The 26802-nt window shown below is 34.3% G+C and overlaps 1 protein-coding gene across 2 annotated transcripts in view; it reads left to right on the top strand.

Moving 5' to 3' along the window:
* The window catches only part of LOC106456848, a 42388-nt gene that overhangs the window by 13736 nt on the left and 1850 nt on the right, over nt 1-26802 (top strand). The window contains exons 2-6 of one of the 2 annotated variants that reach the window (XM_022382632.1): nt 1336-1485; nt 14706-15405; nt 15900-17180; nt 18651-18779; nt 24785-24912. In XM_022382632.1, the coding sequence (XP_022238340.1) occupies nt 14727-15405; nt 15900-17180; nt 18651-18779; nt 24785-24912 (2217 nt within the window). In that variant the 5' untranslated portion in view covers nt 1336-1485; nt 14706-14726. The remainder of the gene's footprint in view (nt 1-1335; nt 1486-14705; nt 15406-15899; nt 17181-18650; nt 18780-24784; nt 24913-26802) is intronic. The other variant, XM_022382631.1, reaches the window with a different exon arrangement.

Raw genomic sequence — 26802 nt, 5'->3', positions numbered from 1 at the left:
TACATTTCGCTGACTTGTTTAACAATGTAACACAATGGAAAATGTTTAGCATAAGCTAAAGTTCACAGATATTGTACACTTCATTTTCTAGATTTATAATACACATAAGTTTCTCAAGTATTAAGTTTAATGTAAAGGTAATTTAATAATACATTAGTTTAAAGAATATTTAATGGTGCATTAAATTTGTGTAGCTACTTTTAATATTAGTAAACTAAAAATTTCTAATTTGAAGCTAATTATATAATTTGGATAATTTAGATTTGAGAAAATTCAACGTCTGTAGATATGAATTTTACAAATATTCCATATATTTTGATGTTATCCTAAACCTAATGCATATTAACTTTCAAAACAATATACTTTACGATCTGAAAATCATTGAATAACAAATCTTTCAATTTGATCTCTGTCAGGATTTTTGTATATGGGCTGGGTTCATTACTGTAGATGTCTGTGACTTGTTGGCAATAAATTGGAACAATAAACAGACAGCACACAATCCACTTGTTTTAAAATAATATATTTAAAACAAGTCAAACGTATGCACAAAATTCTTTACACTATAGGATATCACAGTTGTATCTAAAATTCTAAATAATTATCTTTTCTTATCAAAAGTCCACACAAGCTGATTAAATTACTTTATAATCCAATTGGTAAGACAGATTATTTTTCTCTACTCTGTTTCTTACTATACAAACTGCGGTAAATTCACAGTTGTATCTATAACTTTAAATAATTGTGTCCTTTTCCTCAAAGTCCACACAGACGGATTCAATTACTTTAGAACATCCTTTGACAAAACAAATTATTCTCCTTGTCTCTATTAAACTGAGAAACTCACTTTAACTATCGCCCGTTACGGCTAAACTAACAATCACGCAGTCTAACTTCACTTTCACTAACTTAACATTTAATGACTTATTTATTACAACGTCTTTAGATGTTTGTTTGTAGTTAAGCATAAAGCTACAAAAAGGTTATCTGTGCTCTGCCTACCGCGAAGAATTGAATCCCAGATTTTTGTGTTGTAAGTCCGCAGACATACCGTTGCGCCACTGGGGGGCAACTTTTTTAGAAATCGCCTGTCATGGCTAAACTGCTGATCACTCAGTCTAGATCTGTCTAATTATCTCACAGTTAACTTGCTTTATTGACTTCCTATCTGTATGTGCGTGCATTTATAAGATGCATCAGAATAATACATTAATCGTTGTTTATTTATGTAACTATAGTGAATGTTTTCGTTTATATTTTCTTAAGTCCTTTTTTGGGTTACTTTACATTACTAATACAAAAATATAATTAATTGGAAATTACCTCTCACTTTAGGTCTTACTACCCTTTGCTGGGGGTTTGTTTATAGTTAAGCACAAAGCTACACAAATGGCTATCTGTGCTCTAGCGTTGTAACTCCGCAGACATACCGCTGTGCCACTGGGGGCTGTATTGTGAGAGGTCTCAGTATAACTACATACGAACGTAGGTATTTAATACATTAAAAAATAAAAATAAACTTAGTCTAGTTAGGTCTTAAATAAATACTTAACAATAGATACTGTTTAAAGGGAATTGATAATTACATAATTATTTATAAAAATAAAGATGCTTCTCGTACTAAATTATTATAAGATTTTAGATTACACTCTTTACTATTCCTATAATTTATTTAATTTAGGCTTAGTTATTTTTTCTATTGATTGTTATTTACTATAATTATTTATGTACTTATCTCCAATTATTTATCCACCCCTTGTTGTTAATTCAAATCAATAAAATACTTTTTAATTATTTTGGTTTATTAATTGTACGTATTTGTTCCGGAAGTGTATTAAAAAGTTTCGCACCCACAAAATGCCATGTCTAAGCCCTACTGTTGTTCTTCTCCTACGTAACTCATACAGACCCTTAACTACTCCCCGTGTGTTACCAGAATGATCTAACCGCTTTACCTGGTGTCTCCCACTATCAAATCTAATCACTGCACTTTTAAAAACATCTTCTTAATATTTAATACAGACAGCTGCTTAAACAGAGGTCTAGACGGTTCTACTGATTTCTTTCTAAGCATTACACTTGTTATATTTTTCTGTGGTATGTCTAACTGTATTTGTATAGAGGCGGCGGACGCTGCCCAAGCTATGATTCCATATTGCAAAATAGAGCCAACTAATCCGTAGTATAATATCTTTAATTTATCTATAGGGAAAACTCCTCTGACTGTTACAAATATGTATATTAACTTCCGCATTTTTTTTAGTTAAATCTAATATATGTGACCTCCAATTTAAGCAGCTATCTATAGTGACTCCTAAGTATTTAACTTAATCTCTTCCATTCACTTTGAAGCAGTTACATTGTTGGTAGTAGGATTGAGTACAGTTCTTTTCATGAATGCTGAGAGCCACAGGAGTTGGCTGGCCTGTATTATAGAGCGAGAGTGTCACATTATTTGTTTTTATAACGTTAAGTGATAGTGTGTTTATATCTAACCAGTATTTAATGTTGTTAAGTTATTGTCTCTAGTACTGAGGGTCTTCTCTCAAATTTTCTCGTGCACATAGCAGGGCTGTATCGTCAGGAAACGCAATTAACCGTCCGTTCAGTGCTAAGCTGCATAGGTCATTTATAAATATTATAAAAAGGACCGGTCCTAAGACTGTACCATGAGGGAGTGAATATTCTGAAGTAAACTGATCGCTGATAATACCGCTTGCTTTGACTATATGAGATCTACTCTGCTGGTAGCTTTTAAACCAATCCAGCATAACCCCTCTAACTCCTATATTGTACAGCTTAACTAACTATTTAGAGTACGACACCGTATCGAAGGCTTTGGCCAGGTACAGGAACACGGTCACCGACTTCCTACCCTTTCCAGTTGGTCAGTAATGTATGTAGTTACTTCCGATATCGCATCTTGAGTATTTGAACCCTTCCGAAGTCCATATTGATTACTTGATAATTTTCTATTATTTTCTAAGAATTCTACCAAATTTTTTAACAATTTTCTCCAAGACTTTAGCAAGATCTGACAATATTGAAATTGGCCTTATAGTTCGACAGTAGTTTTGGATAGGCACTTTTGTATATTGGGGCAATAATAGATGTTTTTAATATATCAGGGAATACACCATTATTTATACTGAAGTTCACTCTATGTTTTATGGGTTTAGTTATACTTTCGATGCTATCTTTAAGTATTTTCACAGTGATGCCGTCGTGTCCTGGACGTGAGCTTCCCCTCAGTTCATTCACGGCCTACTGTACGTCCCTATCTGTTACCATACATCCCGCCAATACCTCTAACCCCCGACAGCCCCTTCTCATCCATCTCTATTGTCTTGCCTATTTTGCTGCCATTTCTTTTCCTAGTGTTTTAAATTATTCCCCAAATATATTTGCTCTATGTTTTGGATTATTTAATTTAATTAATTACATTCCCATTTTTTAGTCAGTTAATTTGGTTGTTGTCTTTATGAGTGCAGTTTGCTTATTTATTGCTAACTTTATTGTTTCTCAAAGTTTCTTAATGTTAGTATAATTTTCCGATATTTTTTTACCATAATATCTATTTCTTACTTGTTTTAATAAGCTAGTTAATATATTTGAATATTTTTAAAAATAATTTTTGAGATGTAAGTTAAATGGTTATTTGCGGGCTTTTTTACTTAATTTTTCTTTCCTTCTAAATGAAACCAGTAAACCATGGGTTATCCACGGCTGTATTTTTCAATACTTCAAGTTAGGAGCAGACTGTGTTAGTTGTTGAGTGGTTTGCAGCAAATGTAAATTCATTACAGTCACTAAGTTACTTGTGCTAATATTTACATCATTTTACATTAACACAGTATTCCATGTTTCTGTCTTGAGAATTTCATTCAGTCTCGAGTAATTAATTATTTTAGTTTTTACAATAGGGGTATTGGAGGTACGTGCATTAGAAGTTTTGAAATCCATGTGTACAGATGTATAATTGTGATCCGTAATATTAGTTTTAAATACAGTAGCTTTTGCCTGACTGTTCACGGAACCATTAATAAAAATTTGGTCGATACACGACTTCAGATTATCACAGACTTTAGTAGGAGTATTTATGTACGAGACAAATTTATTTTCTACCAACACACTTAAGTAATCATTCTGCACCGTTTCAAGGCCATGTTTAACATTATCGTAAATATTTACATTAGTGTCTCCTTAATTATACATTTGAAATTTAGATACTTATTTATTAGTTCATGTAACTCTTTGACAAATATATTTATTATTCCAGCCCATTATACTTTTATTGTAATAACAAACCTTTTTCCAAATCCACATCTTTAGCCTAACTTATGAACACATATTCACAGCAGACACAAACAGTATGGTTGTCATAGTAACTTTTAAGTAGCATACCTGAGAGCTAATGAAGCCGTATAGCGTATAACGGTGAAATAACTTTCCTTAGAAAATTAAATAATTTTTATATTTCATAATTCCTGAGTAGAAATACAAGAGTCGTCAATATTTGTAACCTTAAATTTCTGTTACATCCTGTTTAATTTGTTCTCTTTTGTTTCCATATTTCAGTATCTGAATTTACAGGTTTGTGGACAGTGATCAGATGTAAACATTTCTTATTCTGAGCATGCCTTCCAGTGGTTATATTCAAGCTATTTAAGATGTAAATAAAGGTTGTTTATTGTATGCCAACTCATATATTTTTCAATATAAACTGAATTGTCATTTCACGAGAAAATTTAAAAAAATCTAAAGTGTGTAACTTTACTTTACTTTTTATATAGCCGTTGAAAATAAAAAATCTAGAGTTAAATAAATTATAATGCGTGGAGTTTATGCTGAAACCTTCACCTGGCGTTTGTTCTCTATAGACATTAGTCATTGCGTAAAAAGTCATTTTGTCTGATCGGTAGTGTCTAGTATTTTTAACGCCCACACTATAGAAGTCTCGGTTATCGTTACTAAAATAGCTGACTAGAAAGCAGTTAGTTGGCAATGACGTAAATCAACGTGCTTTGCTGAGTTGTAGATATATTTTGGGCATTCATATTTGCGTCATCAACTTGATACCTTAATTATACATTTAACGATTTTTACGTGATTATTTATTTTATGGTAAAATAATAAAAAATCGAAGCAACAGTTATTATTTTAGGCAAAATCGGATTTTTTTTATCTTAACACAGAGAACATAGGCTATAGCTGCGACTTCTGGTTGTAGATTAATTTATATATAGAGTAAAAAATCTCAAACTTTGCATAATTCACAAGACTTCACTTTGAAATTTTGCATTCCAGTTAAGAACATGTTTTTAGTGCCGAATGCTCTCAACTATAGCAGCAAAGACACTATCTGACAAGCAAACGTTTTCACTTTTAACTTTTCGAAAAATTCCTGCTTGATTACCAAAACTGTGAAAAAGGGAAGTACTGTTGAAATTAATTAATTGAGCATATCCGTATTTATTGTACTGTAGCTTTAAACGATATATTATATTGTTTTACTGTGGTTTTTTTCGCTGGCAGGTTCTTTTAGATAATCTTGTGGAAATAATTTAACGTTCAGTCTACATTACGAGAATAAATCCGTTTATTTCTTCCTTAACATTCCTATACAGACTTTTACACTTTGTAATTTGTAATGGGACTTCGTTTTTAAATGACGTTAAACTAGGATTAGGTTTGGGTGTGCCCGGTATAGCCAGGTGGTTAGAGCGCTCGACTCGCAATCTGAGGGTCGCGGGTTCGAATCCCCGTCCCACCAAACATGTTCGCCCTTTCAGCTGTGGGGGCGTTATAATGTGACGGTCAATCCCACTATTCGTTGGTAAAAGAGTAGCCCAAAAGTTGGCGGTGGGTGGTGATGACTAGCTGCCTTCCCTCTAGTCTTACACTGCTAAATTAGGGACGGCTAGGGCAGATAGCCCTCATGTAGCTTTGCGCGAAATTCAAAACAAACAAACAGGTTTGGGTGTAACGTGGATGGAAGGTTATACAATGGTATACTAGATAGTGATCATGTATGAAAAACTATACTCAGTTATATTTCTGTGTGTACTGAGTTATTGCATCTTCAAAAGCAAGCGAAAAAAAATCTAAATATTTTATGGCACTGCATGTGAAATCAAATGCCATTACAACAGTGGCTGCAAAAGATAATAAACAAATGTTGGTTCTGTAAAACTTATACAATAGTGATTATACAAACAAATAAACTTTACATAAACTGCATTGGAAGTCATCAAAATCAGCGTGCAGCAAAGAAAATAAATGCCTATAATATACGCATATATCCAAAATGACTGAGGTGCTCTGGCTACTCTGAGAATTTCTCTTCTTTGCGACAACACTTACCTACTATTACAGACGAATTAAAAGACACCAAAATCAGCGTGGAGCAAAGATAATAATGGCTTGTAATATATGTAGTTATACTGTATGGATATATCTAAAACAGGTGAAGACTGAAAAATACTCTGGCAACTCTGATAATATCTTTGCTCCGCAAAAAACTTTTATATTAAAGAAAAAAGTCATTCAAATTGAAAGACATCAAAATCAGCGTGGAGGAATGAAAATATGACATTATTTTAAGTACAAGTATCGAACATTGTAGGGCGATAGCTGACTGTTTTTAGTAAGACATAAGGTTAAGTAAAAAAATTAAAAATCACACAGTCTTATCTTGTAAACTTTAAAGCCTATGAATTGACTGAAATTGTTTTTTTCGTGTATTTTAACCACTTAAAAAAAGCTATTCAGAAATTAGTTTAACAAAGGGAGTCTATGACAAAATGTAGAGAATATAAACAGCCGACCAGAAAATTAACATTCATTATAAATATTTCAGAAACTGTTTTTTTTTACTTTATAAAAATAAAGATAAAGTTTTCATAGTTAGGATTTTTTTCTATCGTTGTTATTGTGAGATGGCTTATGTTAGGCCCAGATCATTGACTGACTAGACGCCTTAAGGTATGGTATAGTTTTTGTACGTAAGTATAGTTTGTAATTACTTCGCGCTTTTTTTTTCAGTTAACAAACGCTTTAAAATTAGTAAAACAACGTAACTGCCAAAATGAGAGATAAATGCACATCGCAAATTCAGAAAATGGCTGAAGTTTTACGGTGAGAAATTAACATCCAAGCAATACTTCAGCAATCGTACAGAAAATCTAATTGACGTTGGGCCAGTCTGTGCTCGAAATTGAACATTGTAAGTTCGTTGCAAAATAGAAAGAAATCATTCCACAGGGTGAAGAGGAATAAATTTTATAAAATTTCCACTGGAAATCGTGAGTTCTGATGCTGCAATGATTAAAAATTATCTGATCATATGGTAAGTTTTTATTATTATTTTCCTTTAAAACTCAATATTTTTATTGCTGTTATAATAAAGAAAGCTTTTGTATTTAGGCGGATAATGCTTGTTTTTAATTTAGTCATTATTAATCCTTTCCCGCCCACTGAATATCTGCTTGTCTAAACAGCAAAAGCCATCTTACTGACCAAAGATAAATCAGCTTACCGTTAGTCTTGTTCGAATTTCTTTTAACAAAGTCTAGAATGTACAACAAGTACGATAAACTGTTATTGACATCACGGCAGCCATCACCTTTGTTTATAAAGAAAGCCCTTTGAGTTTCCTGAAACTTAATAATTTACCAAGGCTTGCTCCCCAGTGGTTCAACGGTAAGTCTGAGAACTCATACCGCTAAAAACAGTTTCATTACTCGTGGTGGACACAACTCTGATACCCCTTTGTAACTTTGTGCCTAACAACAACAACAACAAAAAAACACCAAGATTTAGAAATTGAAGGAAAAAATAGTCAAACTATGCTGTTCTCAATTTAGAACTAATTATTACATATAAGACATGTCAAATTAAAAGGAACGAGAGGCAGTTTAATTTATATGGTATTTCATTTAAACCAACAATTTAACCATTGGGTGTTAAATCAGATTTACTCTGGTAGGATTACGTTTATGATAGAAGTCATTTTCTCTATGTGAGAGTTAGATATATATTCTACGAGTTTTATAACGAGTAGTTAACTACGCATTGAGAAGAAGACTGTTGAACATTAGAGCACCTTCAGATTACAGTTAAATGTTCCAAATAGCTCAGCGATAAGTCAGTGGGCTTATAACGCTAAGAATCGGGTTTCGATACTCGCTGTGGGCCCAGCACAGATATCCCATTGTGTATCTTTGTGCGTTTCTACAAAAAAGAAATAAGTGCAAATAAATAATTTGTGAAATCGTTCATTACCTACGTATATACTGCCAAAAAGCATACAAACTTCATAATTTCAAATGCTCTTTTTCACATACATTATAACCACATTAATAATAAACATGCTTACAAATGCTGTTTTGTTTTATCAGTGTAAGTTATTATTACCACACTACATCACTAGAACAGCAAAACGACATCAATGATTAAAATGGTGATGCGGTTGTTTTCTCTAGTAAGGACAAGAAAACTACAATTGTTTACTGCACAGCCAAGTCTGTTTCATTCCAGAATTTTTATGCAATTTTCTGTTTACCTAGTTTGTGAAATTAATTGGAAAACATTGTCTCTAAAAATTCCCTTGGTTTGTATTTAGGATACGAAACCACTTTCAGTTGTGATAATTTGTATGTCAGTGTTCTTCTTTTCAGACATATAGGTTTTAAAGAGAGGCCTATCATTCATCTAGCATGACAACAAAGGGAAAGAAATACATTATGCTTTCTTTGAGAGTCCAGGAAATGTATTTTCCTTTCTACACGAACATCCATTAATCATTGTTACTAACAGAGGAGGTCTACCGACCTGGCAATCGCTAAGAACATTCCTCAATAGAATAACTTCAACTGCTGGAACCATATCCTTAATGACATTAAGCATTGGCTTTGTGATCGACAAGCAACCTCAGCTGATCAAACAGTCTATGGCAACAATAATTTGTACTTACTAGACTGCCCAAACCTAGAAGAATGCCAAACAAAATATTCTGATCAAAGAATTTGCTGGAGTATTTGATGAGTATTACAGAGATAATATTCACTACCCTGTTAAGAAAGCAGGAAGATGGCTGTTAAAAGACGCTAAAAATTATACACCAGGTAGCAACACAACGACCAACCAATCAGAAAGCTTGAACGCACAGTTTAAATGACTACTTGACTTTAAAGAAGTGAAAGTGATGGATACAACTTTAACATGAGTTACCTACACTTCACTCACCATGCCTATGGCCATTCCAGCATCCAATTGAATAGCTGATCATCCACAGTTACAAGGCAACACTTGGACTTCATCCCTTATCAAATAGATCACTGCCCAAGCCAATACTACTTACTTTTAGGGCAGGAAACAGTTTAGTTTATGTGTAACTTCTATGACTGCACTGTTCAGCATTGACACATTAAACATTGTCCAAATTAAACCACAGAAAGCCAGTTATGTACATAAAAGTACTATTATTTCCTTCTCTAGTTGCATACATTTGTGCAACCCATTGTTTCTGGGCTCTGTCTGAGTGGCATTATATGATCATCTCACAACAAATCAATTCACCTGTTGCACAGTAAAATTGACCAACAAAGTTCACAATATGTCCATCCTGATTTCAGGTCCAAGATCTGAAACAATTACTTGGATTCTGTGGCCACACCTCATAGACTAAGCTGAAGATCCACTTCTCCTCTATTGTATAGTCTATTACCATTTGCCATAACAAAATCGGTATTCACTGACCATAGTGGCGGTCTTACTTGAAAAGCTTAAAAGCTCATGAGGGTTCTTGCTGCTCCTGTGTCTAGCAGGGACTCAGCCTCTTTGCCCCTGCAACCCTATTTGCACAAACCAAACGCCATTCAGCCTTGACAGAGCTGGGCTGACTACTTAACTCTTTAGTGCAAAGTGTTTGCTGTGCTACTCCACTCCAAAACCAGTTGCCAAGTGTGACTTAAGCTCTGTCAGTTTTTGCAGCATTTGCCACTTGTGGCTGTTTATCCCAGACTTGCTGATCTGACGACTGGTATTGATACTTTTGCCTATTTTGCAGCTCGGCAAAATATTGATGTGGGTTGGTGAACGTCTGATCAGCTGTCAGCTCTGCCTTCTTTACTGTGCTTAAAATAGAGACAGATTCTTTGCCAGTGTCATACTATTCCACAAGCAAAGCAGACACTTCACTCTTCTCGTCCTTGATGATGTTCAGGTGGAAGCATCAGCCAATGGCTACAGTATGTATTCCATGGGCGGACCTTGCATTGGATATGCCATTTTGAAGGCACATGCCACATGGGCAGACCTTACTGTTGCATATATCTTGTATACATTCTTTGCTATAGCATGTACCCTGTGGTTGGACCTGCATAGCCCTGTCCACTCACTGGAGATCAGTGTACTTGCGTCAAATTTCTATACAGTAGAGACAGCTGGGTTTTAACTTTCCAACTGGATTTAGCCCAGTGTGGTAGTGGTACCTTTGTCACACCATACACTAGTACAATTGCCACTACAGCTGCTACTGCAGACATCTTCCTCTCTGACGGCCAAGGTTAAAAGTGACCACTTCAGAGTGTGTTATGAAAGACACATATTCTATGAGAGTGATTATGTCCCTCACTCTAAGGTGCTATAACATAAGCTTATTGGGAAGACCCTCAATGAACTTAATAACCAAGATGTCTTAATAATCTGCAGAGGCCATTGCTGGGTAGGCCTTCCTATGCAGTTGGCACAGGTAATCAGTAGAGATCATACATGTGCCAAGTCTCTTCCAAATTTTGAACTTGGCCCTACAGATTTCCCAATTATCTAGTTGTTTGAATCGGTGTTGCTGATCATACTTGATGGTTTTCTAGCCATCTTGCTACTTCTCATTCAGGTGTTTAACTGTGTTAAGGGCGAGACCACCTAAGCTAAGATCCGGGCATTGCATAGTCTGTTCCTAAATCCATCCATTCCAGATAATGACCTGCCTGAAATGTTTTTGTAACTATTATAAGTCCTCTCTTGCTGTCTTCTTGAACATCAAAAGCGAGACTTCCTTGGTCTTTACTCATAGAGACCAATAAGGTGGACCAAAGCCTTTCTCTCTCTCTCTTAATCCAAGTGGATTGCAGTAGAAGATCCTGCTAATATTTTTGGTTCTAGGAAGAAGCCATTCACAGGGGCACTGACAACCGAATGGCAATGAGCCACCTGAGGTGGCTCCCAGCTCTACATGATCACAGGTGTTAGCAGCTGCTATTGATGTTGTGGGGAACCTTGTTGTCCTGAAAGGCACCTTGCTCCATGGGTCACGGTATTCACTTATGGGTGCCCATTGCCTCAGCCACCAGAGATAGACTGCTCTGACTGGTAGACGTCATCCATTTGGGGCACATTCAGCCTCTCTCCACTAGTTGCTAGTGGTCTTGATTATAGCGGGGGCTGCTGTGCTCTGTTTGGCGATAGAGACTTTCCAACCTGGTCTAGGAATCATCAAGTGCTAATCAATTCTGGCAAACCTCAGTTATTTATGCGTCCTTTCTGCTGAAATTGGTCCTCAGAGTTACCATCTGCTCGAGTGGTCTAGGTTTACCAGATGCAAGCATATCTCCCTGAGTTAATAGCTGCAAGCTGACTCGTGTCATGGAACTTTGCAACATCAGGAAAAAAGCCCTATTCTAGGAGAGAACTTCTTTTAGACTCAACATCACTCCCATAAAACTATCTAGCTTTGCTAGTAAGCTCCACCTCAGTCGTGAGTACTTCTACATCCAGAAAATGTCATTCTTTTCGCTAGAAATATTCATTCAAATTCAGTAAACTCAAGAGATCACGCAAAAGCTAATATACATGTTATCATTTCCAGAAACTCTACAACAAATCTAGATCCTGACATCAAAATTTCTACTTCCTATGTACGTGTGATATTTACAAATAAGAACCTGTAATTTTCCGACAAGTATCAGGTAGACGGATCCATTAATAATTAAAATTTGTTTAGAAAATAAGGAGAGTGGTTCTGAACTGGATAACTTAACTGAGTCTTCCAAGTGTGTGTAAAATAATGAGACTAGGAAAAGATGGTAAAAATGAAAACAATCTATATTTATTTATTGTTCAATAAAAAAGAAAACAGCATAAGTATTTGCACACACATTTATGTTAGGCTATGCTTAGTCCTACAGCTTTCTTTCTTTCGGGATTGATCTCTTTTGAACTAAACACAATGGTCTTAATGTAAGTCTTCACTTAACGATCTCCTAGTAGAATGGCTCACTTGCTTTTTCCAGTCGACAGTATAGCCTAATGAACTTTTATATCTCACAGCATTAGTCGGCTGTATTATTTGGAGAACGTTAACTCAGCCAGTAAATGATATTACAGTGCTAAACCTTTCAATCCGCCTGTTTAATGTTTCTGCACTATTGTCTTGAGCAGAATAAACATTATCTATTATAAAAACAAAACAACTACAACAAGGCAATCTCGATGATTTTCTGGACAACGTGTTGCCGCCATTGCAGCATGGAAACTAAATAAAAATGTTTAAAAGGCCTACATATAACGTGTACAATCAAATATATTGTTATAAGCTATATTTATAATGCAATTTAGTTGTGAGCTAGAGAGCACATCACGTTAAGATTCTAGAACAATCGGAAATATTAATGAAGGAGAGGCTTTGCGAAATATCTAGAACAAAGATTAGGTTATAAATACTGGTGAGCTAGTCAATTTGCTAAGTAAGCTTGCAGTGAAACATTGAAGCGTGAAGAAGATAGAGAGATATTTTAGCCAGTAGAGAGAATCAGTAAATGTGTTTATGTTTTTGGATCTGTGTTAGCTATCGCACATATTAAATTACTTTGTAAAGTTAACGTATATCTTAGTGTAGTGCAGATAGCGTGACTTTAACCGTAGGCTTACAAGAAGTTATAAAGTGCACAAGACTGAAAAGAAACGTTAAGGAGGAAATAAAACTAATTTGTTACCGTTACGTTTTATGGACTTTGAATTATTTTTATCAGATAATTTAAAAGAACCCGCCAACAAAGGAACAACGTTATAGCTACATTAATGATATTTTTCTGGGAAGCCCTGACAGGTTGAAGCCTGATAATAATGAATGTTTCTAATTGTAGAACATGTCATCAAAAAGTGCCTTGACTCGTATTTAAAATGTTTATTTAGTTTTTAGTTTTCTCCAAAACTGAAATACACTAATAATGATATTATAATTTATTTTTGAATTCCTGGTGTCTTGCTACTAGAACTGAAGACCATTACTTGTTAGCACAATTTCCGTGAGGGGTCGAACGTTGTATTTTAATAAGTTCAGAATTTATTATTAATAAAAATAGCTGGTAAGTGATCAAATAATTTAAAGAAACTTAAAATATCTTAAATGGAAACGTGTAGTTGAAGTAATTTACTTAAAATACGGACTGACGTACATGTATAACCTCCAAAATAAGTTAAGGCTAAAATTTACTTTACAAACATCATAATAATTAGAACAATTTCTTTTTTTGTTTCATTGGGGCGCGAGTTGGCCCTGTGGTAGACTCTTGGCTTCAGAGCTGGGGAGCCGTGTTCGATTCCTGTAATAACACAAAATATTCCCTGCAGTTTAAGCTATGGGCACGTTATAAGAATGACAGGTAATCCCTTAGCATTGATGATGGGTATTAGAATACTGATGATGGCTGCCTTCCCTCTGGTCAGTAGTTCAAAATTAGGAACAGCGGCGTATAGCCTTAGAAGCTTTGTCATAAACACAAATACAAAATAATATTCAATACTTCATTAGTAGTTAAAGTTTGAAGGAAAAGATGGTTAATTTTGGGTTAGGGAAATCATCTGGTGACTAGCAGAGAAAACTACAAAGAAGCGAGCCAGGTATAAATTCATAAATACCAAAGAAGACTTCATGAACATCAGTTTTCGATACACAGACAAAAGATTTTTTAATGAGGGATTTCCTCATTTATTAAACTGGCTCTCATTTTTTATTCATATTTAAACAACATTTATTATTATTCTATCAAAATTTCGTTGAGTTTTCTAAGTATTTTCTCTTTAATTCAAGTTCCCCGAAAAGGACAGCGGTAAGTCTATGGACTTACTACGCTAAAATCTGGGGTTCGTTTCCCCGCGATGGACACAGCAGATAGCCCACTGTGATTTTGCTCTAAAACAAACAAACAAACTTAAATTCAAATTGTGATTTTGTGGTTTCTTTAAAAGATTTGCGCGTCATTTCGATTGACGTTTACAAAGCCTGTTTCACATTACACGTTTACTGAACTTTATACGGTAGATATTCATTATATTTCTAAGAAGATAATTTAATCACGGTATATGGAAATCCAATTATTTAGTTCCTTTGAATAGATGTACTGACGTAATTTCACAGCAGAGTATAAAAGAAATATTAAAGTACAACTATTATTTTCTAATAATTTGACATCTGAATCATACTTCATAGTACTCTTAGTGATTTGATAAAACTGCCTCATCGTCGGTGCGTTATTGTGGATTTTTTTTGTAAAAGTAGGAGTTCTACTTTTATCGAGATAAACGTTTTGACATGTGCAACATATGATGAATAAGATGATTCATAAATGACTTTTAACATTATAATGAATGCATCGCAAAATCTATCTAAGATTCGTATTTTTTGGTTCTTTATATTTTTTCAGCTGTTCCTGCATATCGAAAAGATGAGAGGGATTTTTCTTTTGCTGTTTTTGCAGCTAGCGAAAGGACTCTCTTTGGATGAGATTCATGCTTACCAAAATCCTCCTGACATTTCTGTACCAAGAAGGAGCCACCCCGATTCTGAGAAATTTATTCCATGGCAGGAGTTTGATGAATCTGTTGTTCCTTACCCTTTCAACTCGGTATACAATATACCTACCAGCAAAAGGAAACAAGGAGAAAACACAGCACTTTTTAGTTCCAAGCATGGCCAGCTGACAATCCCTGATGAGGGCTCGGATCACTCAGCTGGGATTTTTGCAGCTGGAATATCAAATCGACTACTCAGTACCCTCCAAGAAATTGACCGCCAGATGGCACAAAAAGAAGCCAGAAGAGATTATGAAAAACAGATGGAATTGTATAACCAGTTAGAGAAACGTCAACGTTATGGTTTTCGAGATGAAAACACTGTTCCCTTCATGGAAAGGAGTGACTATGATATTGATAGAAGTCCGAAAAGTTTCGTTTACTCATTCCAAGTACATTTACCATCTAGTGAGCCTTCTTACTGGAGGGGGCAGAGGTATTCTCTTCCATCAGCTTTCAGTTCTGCCCCTATGGGCAGGAACAGATGGCCACATGACAAAGAGAGTAATAGAAGAATGGAGGCAAATATTTGGAACAAGAACAGATATTACGGTACGGGTTGTGATTAATAAACACATATAAACTATTTGACAAACTTACATAAAAATAGCAAAAGTGTAGCTTTAAAACTTTAGTGTGTTTATAAATCTTGCCGTTTTTTAACATGGAATCATCCTCTTATCAACAAGCTTCCTCTTTGACATTTAATTCGTCTGATGATTATTAACTCAAATCAAGTTTTGTTTTAAGAAACTTAATAAATACCTCCAAGTAGCATAATTTTAAATACATTAAAAATAAATCGAGTATTTGTCTATGTTTTGTGTACGGTGTATGAAGTATGGATGAGATTCAAATTCTGGTTTATAATATTTATAAAGAAAATGTCACCAATACCCGAACTTCCTAGATATTGGTCAGCATTAATAATTACTGGAAAACTTTAGTTACTGTGACCTAAAACATTCATTAGTTGTTTAATGACTGAAAATAACTAAATAGATCTCTTTTTGCGTGTCTTTTAAGATCAACTGTCTCGTTTCTAGATCTCTCTGATATTGAAGAACCTTATTTCAATGACATTCTCCCACTTTCAACATCTAACAAAGAAACTAAAATTACGGTAGAAGAACCTCAATTTCCGATTTTTCATAAGAAACAGAAAACTCAAACGCCCTCTGTGGATCCCGAAGAATTACAAGAGTTCTTTCAAGCAAGGAACATAATGAGAAAACCTGGGCGCGAACTTAGCAAAAGCATATTTGGAGAAAATACAAACGGGCAAGAGGACGAACAAATTTTAAACTCCATTTCTTCTGAAATCGAACGACGTAAAAATAAAGAAGGATCAATTGCGCACTATCTCGATGATTCCTTTCACAATGTAGATGACTCTAAGATTGACGAATATGATATCACCAAATTTAGTCTCAAAAATTCGCCGCCATACTTTGACGAGCCCAAAAGCTTAATTTTGAAAAAAAGAGAGTACACAAACTCCGACTCTGTTAAGGCTACAACAGCGAGTGAACTCAGCGACATATTCAAGGATGATGGTGATGAACGAAACATGATAAAAAGACGTACTGAATCATCAGAAGAAACAATATCTGAAAGGCAAAATGAGAAAAACGAAACAAATGAAGCAACTAACAGACACAATACAAATGTTTTGAACCATTTTGACGAAGTAACTACAGAAATAATAACTGAGGAACCACAAGAATCACACCCATCAACTCCTAAACAAAACTTTGAAACATGGTTGAAAAAGGAGTACATCAAGAACATGGCTAAAGCTCTCAACATCTTAAGGAAAAAAAGAAGCAACGATTGGGCATCAGTATTTTCTAAAAACATAGACGATCTCCTTCAACATGGTAGGAATGGCGTAAGCAATAGGAAAAAAGGACAAAAAACAAATATTATAGACCAAAGTCGCGAAGAAGATTACAAAAATATTGAAGAAAGTGTTAAAAAACAAAGATATGAAGAGGAAAAAGAAGATAATTTTGTTTCACAGAAACTGCAGTTTGAAGAAGCCGAGAAAAAGATAAAGCAAATTGAAAAGGCCATGATTGCAGTAGCAATGAAGATGATAAAAGAGAGCACCCCTGACGGCACTCTTTTTGATGAAGAAAAAATTTCTCATAGGTTAGAAGCTGCTAAAGAACTGAAAAATCTAAGACAAGCACTAGCTCACCTACATACAACCTTGGATAAAATTGAGCAGGAGAGTCAAGAAAGTGAGGACAACACTTCAAAAAATAATGAAGGGATAAAAGATGTAACATTAAGATGGCCACATTTTTTTGAAAAGAAAAGAGGTGAGAAAGAAAATGCAATTTTGTTTAAATTAAATGGCCAGGTAAAACAACTATATATATAATAAAGTATTTGCATTGAGCTTATAGGATAATATCCAATTTTCATTCTAATTTTGACAGCTTTCATTTTACATATAAAGAGTTAAGTACATGTTTTCGTATGTGTCTTTTTCTCGTCTGAATAGCTTTATACTAGTGCTTGATCTTAAGTCTAAGGTAAATTAAACCATTCCAAAAATATAGATTTTTTATAGCTAAATTTCAATGAAAATATTTCATTATAGACCATGTAGAATATTTAAAAAACTGTTTACAAATGTAGCTTTACTTGTAGTTGTGTTCTATCTAATAGCTGAACTTTGCACATTATAGTACAACACGCAAAATTACCCGTCCCCAGTGACTGGAAAAGTTTAAGTTAATCTATTAATTTAAATTATTTCATGGACTTTAAAAGGGTTAATTGTGTTGCACTCAGAGCCAAAGTTTGAGCTACTTATATCGCCCACCTTGAAAAGTAATTGTTGAGCATTTCAGTCATATTAAGAGCCGCTAAACAATAACATATGGTAAATCTACATTTTTATTCTTTAAGTTATGTCACATATTGAAATGTGAAAAATAGTATGATTAATTCCTAATAATTTAGTATAGAATATCCTGCTTGCGAAATAAAATTTGGCATCAGCATTATTCACACCTGTTCTCCCATCATTTCAAAATTGAATGTTGAGCTTTGTCTGCGTGTGAAGTTTTTAAACGCAGACGAACGCTCAGACAGACACTACGGTTCCCAATATATATAAGATGGAATGTGTATACTGTATTCCATAAACAGTCTGATTATTAGTGTAAGTTAACAATGTATTAATTTAATTACTACCAGTAATAAAAGATATATTAAATACTCAGAAGAAACTCTGTACACGCTGCAGTAGCGTAGTCATAGTAACATAAATGTTATCTATATTTTGGAGTTGGACTGGTTTAAATGCATGAGTTACCACAAAATAATTGTCGCACTGAAAGCTGTGAGTGTGTTATAACGGTAACAGTCAATCCCTTAGCATAGATGGTTGGTCGTAGAGTTTTGTTGACTGGCTACCTTTCCTTTATTCAGTAATTCAAAATTAGGGACAGCAGCGGATAGCTTTAATAGCGTTGCCATAAATATAAAAATACAAATACATATACAGAAATTGTATTCAAGTATAAAACAATTACTTTCCAGTTTTAGGTTTATTAGCTACGTGGCGCCTGTTTTCAAACTAATATTAGAATGACATGACGTTTTGTTTTAAAATATTAAGCAGTGAGTTTATATAGTAAAATAGGTCTGACTTGTAAAAGCGCTAGATACACATTATTGGATTGAGTTTATTTGAATAAATAAGACAAAATTATGTGTGTGGTTAAGAATCAAGCTTTAACGAAAATAACATTTAAATATGAACGACTATTTTTTTTCAGAGTTAGAAAAATATGGCGATGAAGATGGAGAGCACAAACTGTTCGAGGATCAACCTTCTTATGGAGTGAACCCTGATATGACAGCCAATGTTTACCATTACAGTAGAGGTCAACCCAGGCAACAAGAAGGTATATATATAAATATATGTATACATATTTATTACATATTAGTTGCTGAACCACACTGCCACTGTAGGTTTTGATACAACACGATTTAGCCAATGATCAGAAAGCATAATCGACTAAAACAATGTGAGAGATAGAATTAAAATTTGTATTTATACATAGCTTTACAAAAACGTGTTTGATTTAGTCCATGTGTATCCACTTGCAGGTTTGTGGTAAGTAAATTTTGATCGATTGAGAGAAACGTTTTTGATTTGAAATTAGTGCCAAAAACCGGATGTAAACTGACATATTTAGTACCACATGAACGAAAAAATATTATGACTAATTTGTGTGAAACTGGAAAGTTTGAAAAAAATAAACTTACCTACTAAAAGTAACTTTTTTACAGACATGGCATACTGACAATTAAGGATAAGGTGCTTCATATTTAAAAAAATAAACTTACCTACTAAAAGTAACTTTTTTACAGACATGGCATACTGACAATTAAGGATAAGGTGCTTTATATTTGAGGTTTAACGATATTGTGGTGATTGCCCTTAAAATACTATAAAAATAAATATCTAAACTCCAAGGATTAAACAAAAAAACAAACGATTACTAATTTTAATACAATCTATATTTATTTATAGAAAAGAAAGAACGGACATACTGTGATGAACGCTGCAGAGGTAATGAAGAGAGAGATAGAGAGAGATAGAGGCTTTAAGTAAAGAAACATTATTATGACGAAACAAGGTGGGAAACATACTACAGCGTCCATGATCATACAGATCATAATGTTTACAACACACACAGTGTACTGGAACAAGGGTACGTGACATTGTGTAAAAATAATCTAAGCAAGAAAAACAAAAGGATATATCCGAGCACAGAGAAGCAAGCATATACACTAAGTTTACGAGCATCATTCTCTCCTGAGCATTTCAGTTGATTGGACCATTAGAACCCAACTTTGATTTAATCAAAAAAGTTAGAAATGCTTAAGACGATCTTTTCAAATTTCTAGTGAGTATAAAATGTTCGCTTTGAAAATATGAAAACATCAAATGTTATCATCAAGATTTAAGCAAAGACACTTATAAGATTATAAGCATCAAAAGGAGACTGTTCTTGACAAGGACTCATATGTCCGCATCAAATGCTCATGGAAAATATATTGTTGTATTTCCTGCTTAGCTGTTCACCTTCTATTGACACCTCACATACACAACATAAAAAAGACCCTAACTGCACGAAAAGAAGGTCGATATGTATTTCCTGCTTAGATGTTCACCGTATACATATAACTTAAAGATAAGAAGGGATCTATTGGGTTATCTAGACCGCCCCATCCATTAAACTAAACCTATAAACAAAACAGGCCAACATTCGTGGGCGAATGCAACGTGTCTCCGCCATTCAATTCTATCATGACCAATTTGGATACCAGAAAAATCGAAAACTGTCTATATCACTACTTGAGACGTGTAAGAGGGTATCTTTGTATCAAATCCTATGTAATTTGGTTGATATACACATGAATAGTTCACGATACACCCAAATTGTGCTTTCTTCGCTGAAAAATTGTGCAAAGGACAAAAATCCCCAAAATAGTCTTGTTTCTCTGTTTGGGACCTGCTAATAGTTTTTGCTAATACTCGTTGTTATTTTTTGTAGTTATGCACAAAGCTACATAAAGGGCTATCTGTGCTCTGTCCACCACGGGTATCGAAAACCGGTTACTAGCGTTGTAAGTCTGCAGACATACCGCTGTGCCACTGGGGGCTTTGCACTGTCTTGGCCAAAACATTTGCATATTTTGTAACAAATAAGTTAGTTATTATTATGATGGAATACAATACACTTAGAGCTGTCAAACTGAGAAATGCACGTTATATTAAACATTTACATATGTAATTTGTACAATGAAACAGGTTCTATGGACATCCTTTATTAGATTTATTAGAACAGCAAACAATTTTATCAGCCGTAGAAAGATGTGGAATTCAGCATTTCACTTATCACAACAAAACCTTACAAAAACACATGTATAATGACAAAATGTAACATCAAATTATTATAAGTAGCGTCTCTGACCTTATACCTGTTCATATTAAACATTCAGTACTTGGTTGGTCCTCCTTATACTCTACTAACCTCCACAATGGGACGTGGTCTGCTGTCGATAAGGTTATTGATGTAATCCACCGTGATTTCATCCCAATTTGTCACCAGAAGGCGCAGCAACTCAGCTACAGTAGCTGGTTTAGGGTCGTGGTTAGTAATGTTCCGGCTCAGTTCTGCTCAACAGTTATCAATGGGTTACAATCTGGAGACTTTGCTGGCCATGGCAATCTTGTAACGCCCTGCTGGTCGAGATAATCCTGTACAATACGTGCAGTGTGGGCAGTGGCATTGCCATCTTGGGACACGAAGTTATTGCCAAACCTTTCCCTAGCATATTGCAGAGGCGCCATTGACGTTTCCCTAGATGATATGAAGAGAATTTTTCCACTGTAATGAATAGCTGCCCAAACACGTATTGTACCACCTCCTATGGGAAAGGCAGTCTCCCTGATCTGTTCTTCAGGCAAACAACGAAAAAGCACCATACCATCAGCTTTAAGAAGCTCCAAACAGGACTTTTCTGAAAATATGTCATGTTGCCAGTGTCATAACTGTAAGTTGACATACTGTCTTGCCCAAGTAACATGGTGACAGTAGTGAATTATGGCTAATATTCCATCTTGCAAAATAACCTTGTTTGGTCAGTCTCCTGTTCATTGTTCTTCTGATACTCTGGAATGAATGTGTTCATGTCATTCCTGTCGTAAGATATCGCATAACTTCTTTCGACCGTGACATGTTAACTTGATCAAAACACGGTCATCTTGGGCAGTATTTTTTCTCGGCGTGTACCTGTAGACTTTCCTGGAACAAGGTTTCCTGTAGTCCGATGATGTTTCAAGATTCTGTATACAGTACACTGGTGGCACTCACTGTACTGTTTTGGCAATGTCCATTTGCTTCGTATATTTCTGGACAGTCTAACTATTTGACACCCTGTAACTTCTGGCACGTGACGAGACATGACTCTACACCAAGTACAAAGAAATTGTCTGAACAAAGCCTTGATCTGTTTCAAAAAATATTATACCAAAAGCACACCCTTTTATACAAAACAGGTGTGTATGTATGTTTTAAGGAATAAATGCTCAAAACAGCTTATAAAGACCTAAATAACAACTCGTTTCTACTCAGTCATTTACTCAATTACTACACCATGCATGTAGACAATAACATCAATATAGAACATGATGCAAGCATTTTGGTTAAGACTGAAATGGACCTAGACCCCTAAAAGTATCCTTTTTGTAACATTTTGACCTGCTAAAATGACCAAAAATGAGCATATCCCATATATTTGTATTTATTTATATGAGATCTGTAGAAAAGTGTCTTTGCACCAAATCCCATGTAAATTGGTCAACATGTGGCCGAGTAATTGACAGAAATTCCAAAATTTTGTTCTTTTGTGAGTTCCGAATCCCCTAAAGTGACTCAAAATGGCCAAATCCAACTATTTTGTACATCAGTGTGTTGGGAACATAAAAATGTATATTTGTGCCAATTGTCATCTTGATTGCTGTAAATATGTTCGCACAGGAGCCAAAAATATATATTTATAAAGAATAAAGGACCTAACAATAAGCTCAGAGGTACCTCATTTGTGACATTGATCCAGTTTGATTGAACTCCATTAATAATAACCCTCTGCTTTTTTAATCCAGTCAGTTTTCTATCTAGTGAGCCAACCTATAATCAGGAATACTTTTTAACAAGTCTTTCATGTGGCACCTTGTCAGATACTTTATGAAAATCCTCACATATAGTAAGGCAAGATTTTCCCCTAGTGAAAAACCATACTGATTATCCAACAAAATTTTAAACTTTGTTAAATAACTTTGCATAGCGTCTTTTATTAAACTTTCAAAAAATTTTCCCATCACTGACGTAAGACTAACAGGTTTATAATTACTGGGATAATTTTTGTCACCTCTCTTGAAAAGGGGAGTAACATTAGTCAACGTCCAATCATCTGGCACCTGCCTACTATTTAAGAAAGTTGAAAAAATAGTAACCAGTGGCTCACATATCCAATCCTTAACCTCCTTCAAAACCCTTGGGAAAATATTATATGGCCCAGAAGCCTTATCATTCTTTAAACTTCTCAATTTTTTCTTAACGAGCTCAGAATTGATGTGATCAATTTGTTTGATTTTGTTTCAACCTTGCTAGTTCCGAAGGAGGAATATTACTTAAATCTTCATTAGTATAAATTGAAGAAAACGAATTTAATAACCTAGCCATCCCATAATCATCGAATATAATCCCTACAGTATCATCCCTCTTATAACATTTTGCTTACCCTTAATGTATTTAAAGAAATCCATAATACTAATTTTCATATTTTCTGCCAACCTTTTTAATATAGTTTTTCGATTTCATAATTTCTCGTTGACCAATTCTCTTCTCTTCTACAATTCTATAAATCTTCGATCATAGCATATGGGAGTAACGCACATACAACTCATAGGTAATGTTGGCTGTTGCATTTCATCCTTTGTTTATACCAGTCAATGTAAATTATATGTGACTAGAAGAGGAAACAGCATTAATATAACATTATAAAAATTAAATGTGTAAACGGGGTGCCATCACTGTGAGAGCTAACTTTCTCGGCAACGAGATAAGTGTTGCTGTGAACGCCCTCTTCTCAAAATACATACCGATATCGCTGTGAGCAGTTTGTTTCATGTCCAAAACAGAGCAGGTGTCGCTGTGAGCACATTACTTATCGGAAAATAGATACACCTTTTTGTGAATGCGTTACTTCTTATCAAACTTTGGACAGGTATCACTGTGAACATTTTGTTGCTTGTTATAAAGTGGAGAAATATCACGTGAACGTCTTTACGCGGAAACGGACAGCTAGCTATCTGATAGACGTAAATTTACCACAGACTGCCTGCATGCAATATATTGGCATCCTTCATTTTTAGATCATAACAAAAGTATTTGATTATTTGGCTTAGATTTATTTGATGTGCATGCTTCAAGACAATTAGACTAATGTATAATAATAGTATTCCAACCACACCATATTCAGTTCCGTATATTCATTGCCGACGACGCGTTTCGCTTAATCCAGAGCTCATCAAGCCGACTGGGACACAAAAAACGCTAGTAGTCAGAACACTATTTATATAAGCCATTTATTACAACAACAAATGTTATGGTATGAACGCCTTTTCCGAGTTGAAGAAGCATGATTATAATAATATATATTTGTCATAGAATATTACTTTAGGCCTATCATATTTTTTAGCATTGTACTTTTTATCTAGTCCTGTAGGGATTTTCAAGTATTACTATATACTCGTCTAATTCTTGAAAATTCCTAAGAGATTACATGAAGAATGTTGTGTTAAAAAATATAGTATTAATATTGTTACGTCTCCGTTTGTTAATTAACTTTCAGTAACTTCGTTCCGACGAAACTTCAGCGACACAAGTCTTTACTTAATAAAACTGGTTTATTCTTTCCGAATATAACTCTGCGATACACTTAATCTCAATACTTGCGCTAAAACAACACTGTAACGAACGAAGGTTAACTTCAACAATACCCTGTGACTGCAGTTCAATTACTCACTATCTACCCAGACATTACATTCCCCTCTTTTATATACCAGCCTACCCTATATCTAGTAAGAACTAGAACATTCGCCAAAGTACATGATAGTTCTAGAAACGTTGCGTCACAGTAGTCATGTGACTCGATGACGCAACAATATAATAAACCTAATACTAACATCTTCTGACGAGCATAATTAAGTATAATAATCTTCGTACACTTGTAAAAGGCGTTCATACCATAATATTCGTATATATTTAAGTAGTATTCAGTTTTAAGAAGTGTAATTATTTTATGTAAATTATGCTTTACATTTCATTCCAAGATGACTACTGTCCACCTTTGAAACTGCTGACAAGCGACTGCGCAGCTGTAGACGAGTATTTGCCTAACGAATCATTACGTCGATTGCTTCGTCATGCCTGCAATTGGCATGATGTCTGTTACACGTGCGTAAGTAATATTATTTTACTAATCTTATTTCTGTTACATCTGGAATTAGTTGTCCATAAAATTAGAAATTAAGCAACTAAAAAGTGGGGGAAAAAGACCACTCTTTGAATAGTTGAGTAATAATCTGAAGATCATTTTTTGATTCCATAAATCTATATTATTAGCTCCACCTACACACCATTTCTAATACAGTTTACTAATGTTATAAAATTATAACTATCGGTGACATGGTACACTTTTAGTTATTCAAAAACAAAATACACTTATTTTAATGTATACTTGGATAGCAAACAAATGATGTATTCTAATATACAATAAAAGATCCGTTTAATATAGACATGATACCAATACTGTTGTTGTAACTTCAGTTTTACTTTAATACAAACATTTTAACAAATTAATATTTTTGAAAAGCTAATTAAACTTGCTTATTGTTTGAAATTAATCAAAGTACCAGTTTTAGAATATTCAGCATTTGAACACTCAACAGTTAAATTTAGTATGATTTTCAAATGCGCAAGAATAATAATTATTTTCCATTTGTATATTATTTCTAACAAGTTGGTTACACATGTTAAAATTGTTCTCATTACATGGAACCACACAGGGAAAACTATCTAACCCATATAAAAAAGCCAATGTATGTCACATCACGTTACGCTTGATTTCTCGAAATAGGAGGAGTCATAAAAACAAAAATGCATTTATTCAGATAGAATAGTTCGATTACTGTCTGCTCATTACGATTTTAGTGAGGGTGTGTGTGAAACCTTATAAGTGTAGTGAGTGTTGGTATAATAAGCCTAAAGTAAAGACGTGGTGTGGGATCACCTAGCCTAGAGCCAAATACATAAAATTTATCATGAACGTAAAAATATCAATTCAATTTTAAACTTAAATCGTTTTTGAATTAAGCTATTTTCAGTACATAGACTAAAAACAATATTAGGTTATACTTTTGTTGCTAAGCAACATGACATAAAAGCCATTGTTGGCTAACCAGTGTTAGCAAAACGCACTGGCTTTTCTCTGTATTAGAAGTTGTTAATCTAACTGATATTTACCAATAATTATTCTATGAATACTACACGAATTCATTTCATGAATGATCTTCATTTTGATTGGCTCAAAAAGGAACTTACCGACGTTTGACTGCCCCGACTGCACTTTTCTGCCTCTTTGTTGGTCAAGCGTGATTTTGCAAAATATATTTAGTTCAGTTAGCTATGATATGTGAGTTTATGGAATACTTTGGGTTGGGGTGGAGGTGGTAGTACTTGCCCCGTCATTTTTGACGGGCTATACACTAGTAATGACATATACATTTACTCCAATTGAACAAAAAGTCTTATTTTGAAGTTAGACTCTATTCGAAATGTTCTAATGAAATGTTAACAACAGGTTTCGTGACCCGTCATTACACAGATATATCTGGGAAATTACCAAGTTAAAAGATATTAAAAGAAAACATAGAAATAAAAGTATAAGTAACAACAGCTGCTTTTATTGTTGCCTATAATTGTAAATTTATGTTTTTATGTTTATCTGTATATTAGTTACTTGCATACTTTATATTTGCTTTATTTAGATAAATTTTAGCTTTATTCTTTCACACATATGTCTGATACACTTACGTCATGTTAACGGTCGCTAATAGTTTATTAATACACTTAAAATAAAGTTCAGTTCATACAATAACCATTTTTATTTCGTTTATAATATACTCTTCGTTACTGTGCCTTCGAACTCATTGTTTTTGATATGTACTGTAAACTTACATATTCATATTGTTACGTCTCCGTTTGTTAATTAATTTTCCGTAACTTCGTTCCGAGGAAACTTTAGCGACACAAGTCCTTACTTAATAAAACTGGTTTATTCTTTCCGAAT

This window comes from Limulus polyphemus, unplaced genomic scaffold (genome assembly GCF_000517525.1).
Source record: "Limulus polyphemus unplaced genomic scaffold, Limulus_polyphemus-2.1.2 Scaffold264, whole genome shotgun sequence".
Taxonomy (NCBI): domain Eukaryota; kingdom Metazoa; phylum Arthropoda; class Merostomata; order Xiphosura; family Limulidae; genus Limulus; species Limulus polyphemus.
Note: the sequence above shows the minus strand (reverse complement) of the source record. Positions and strands in the feature narration are given on the sequence as shown.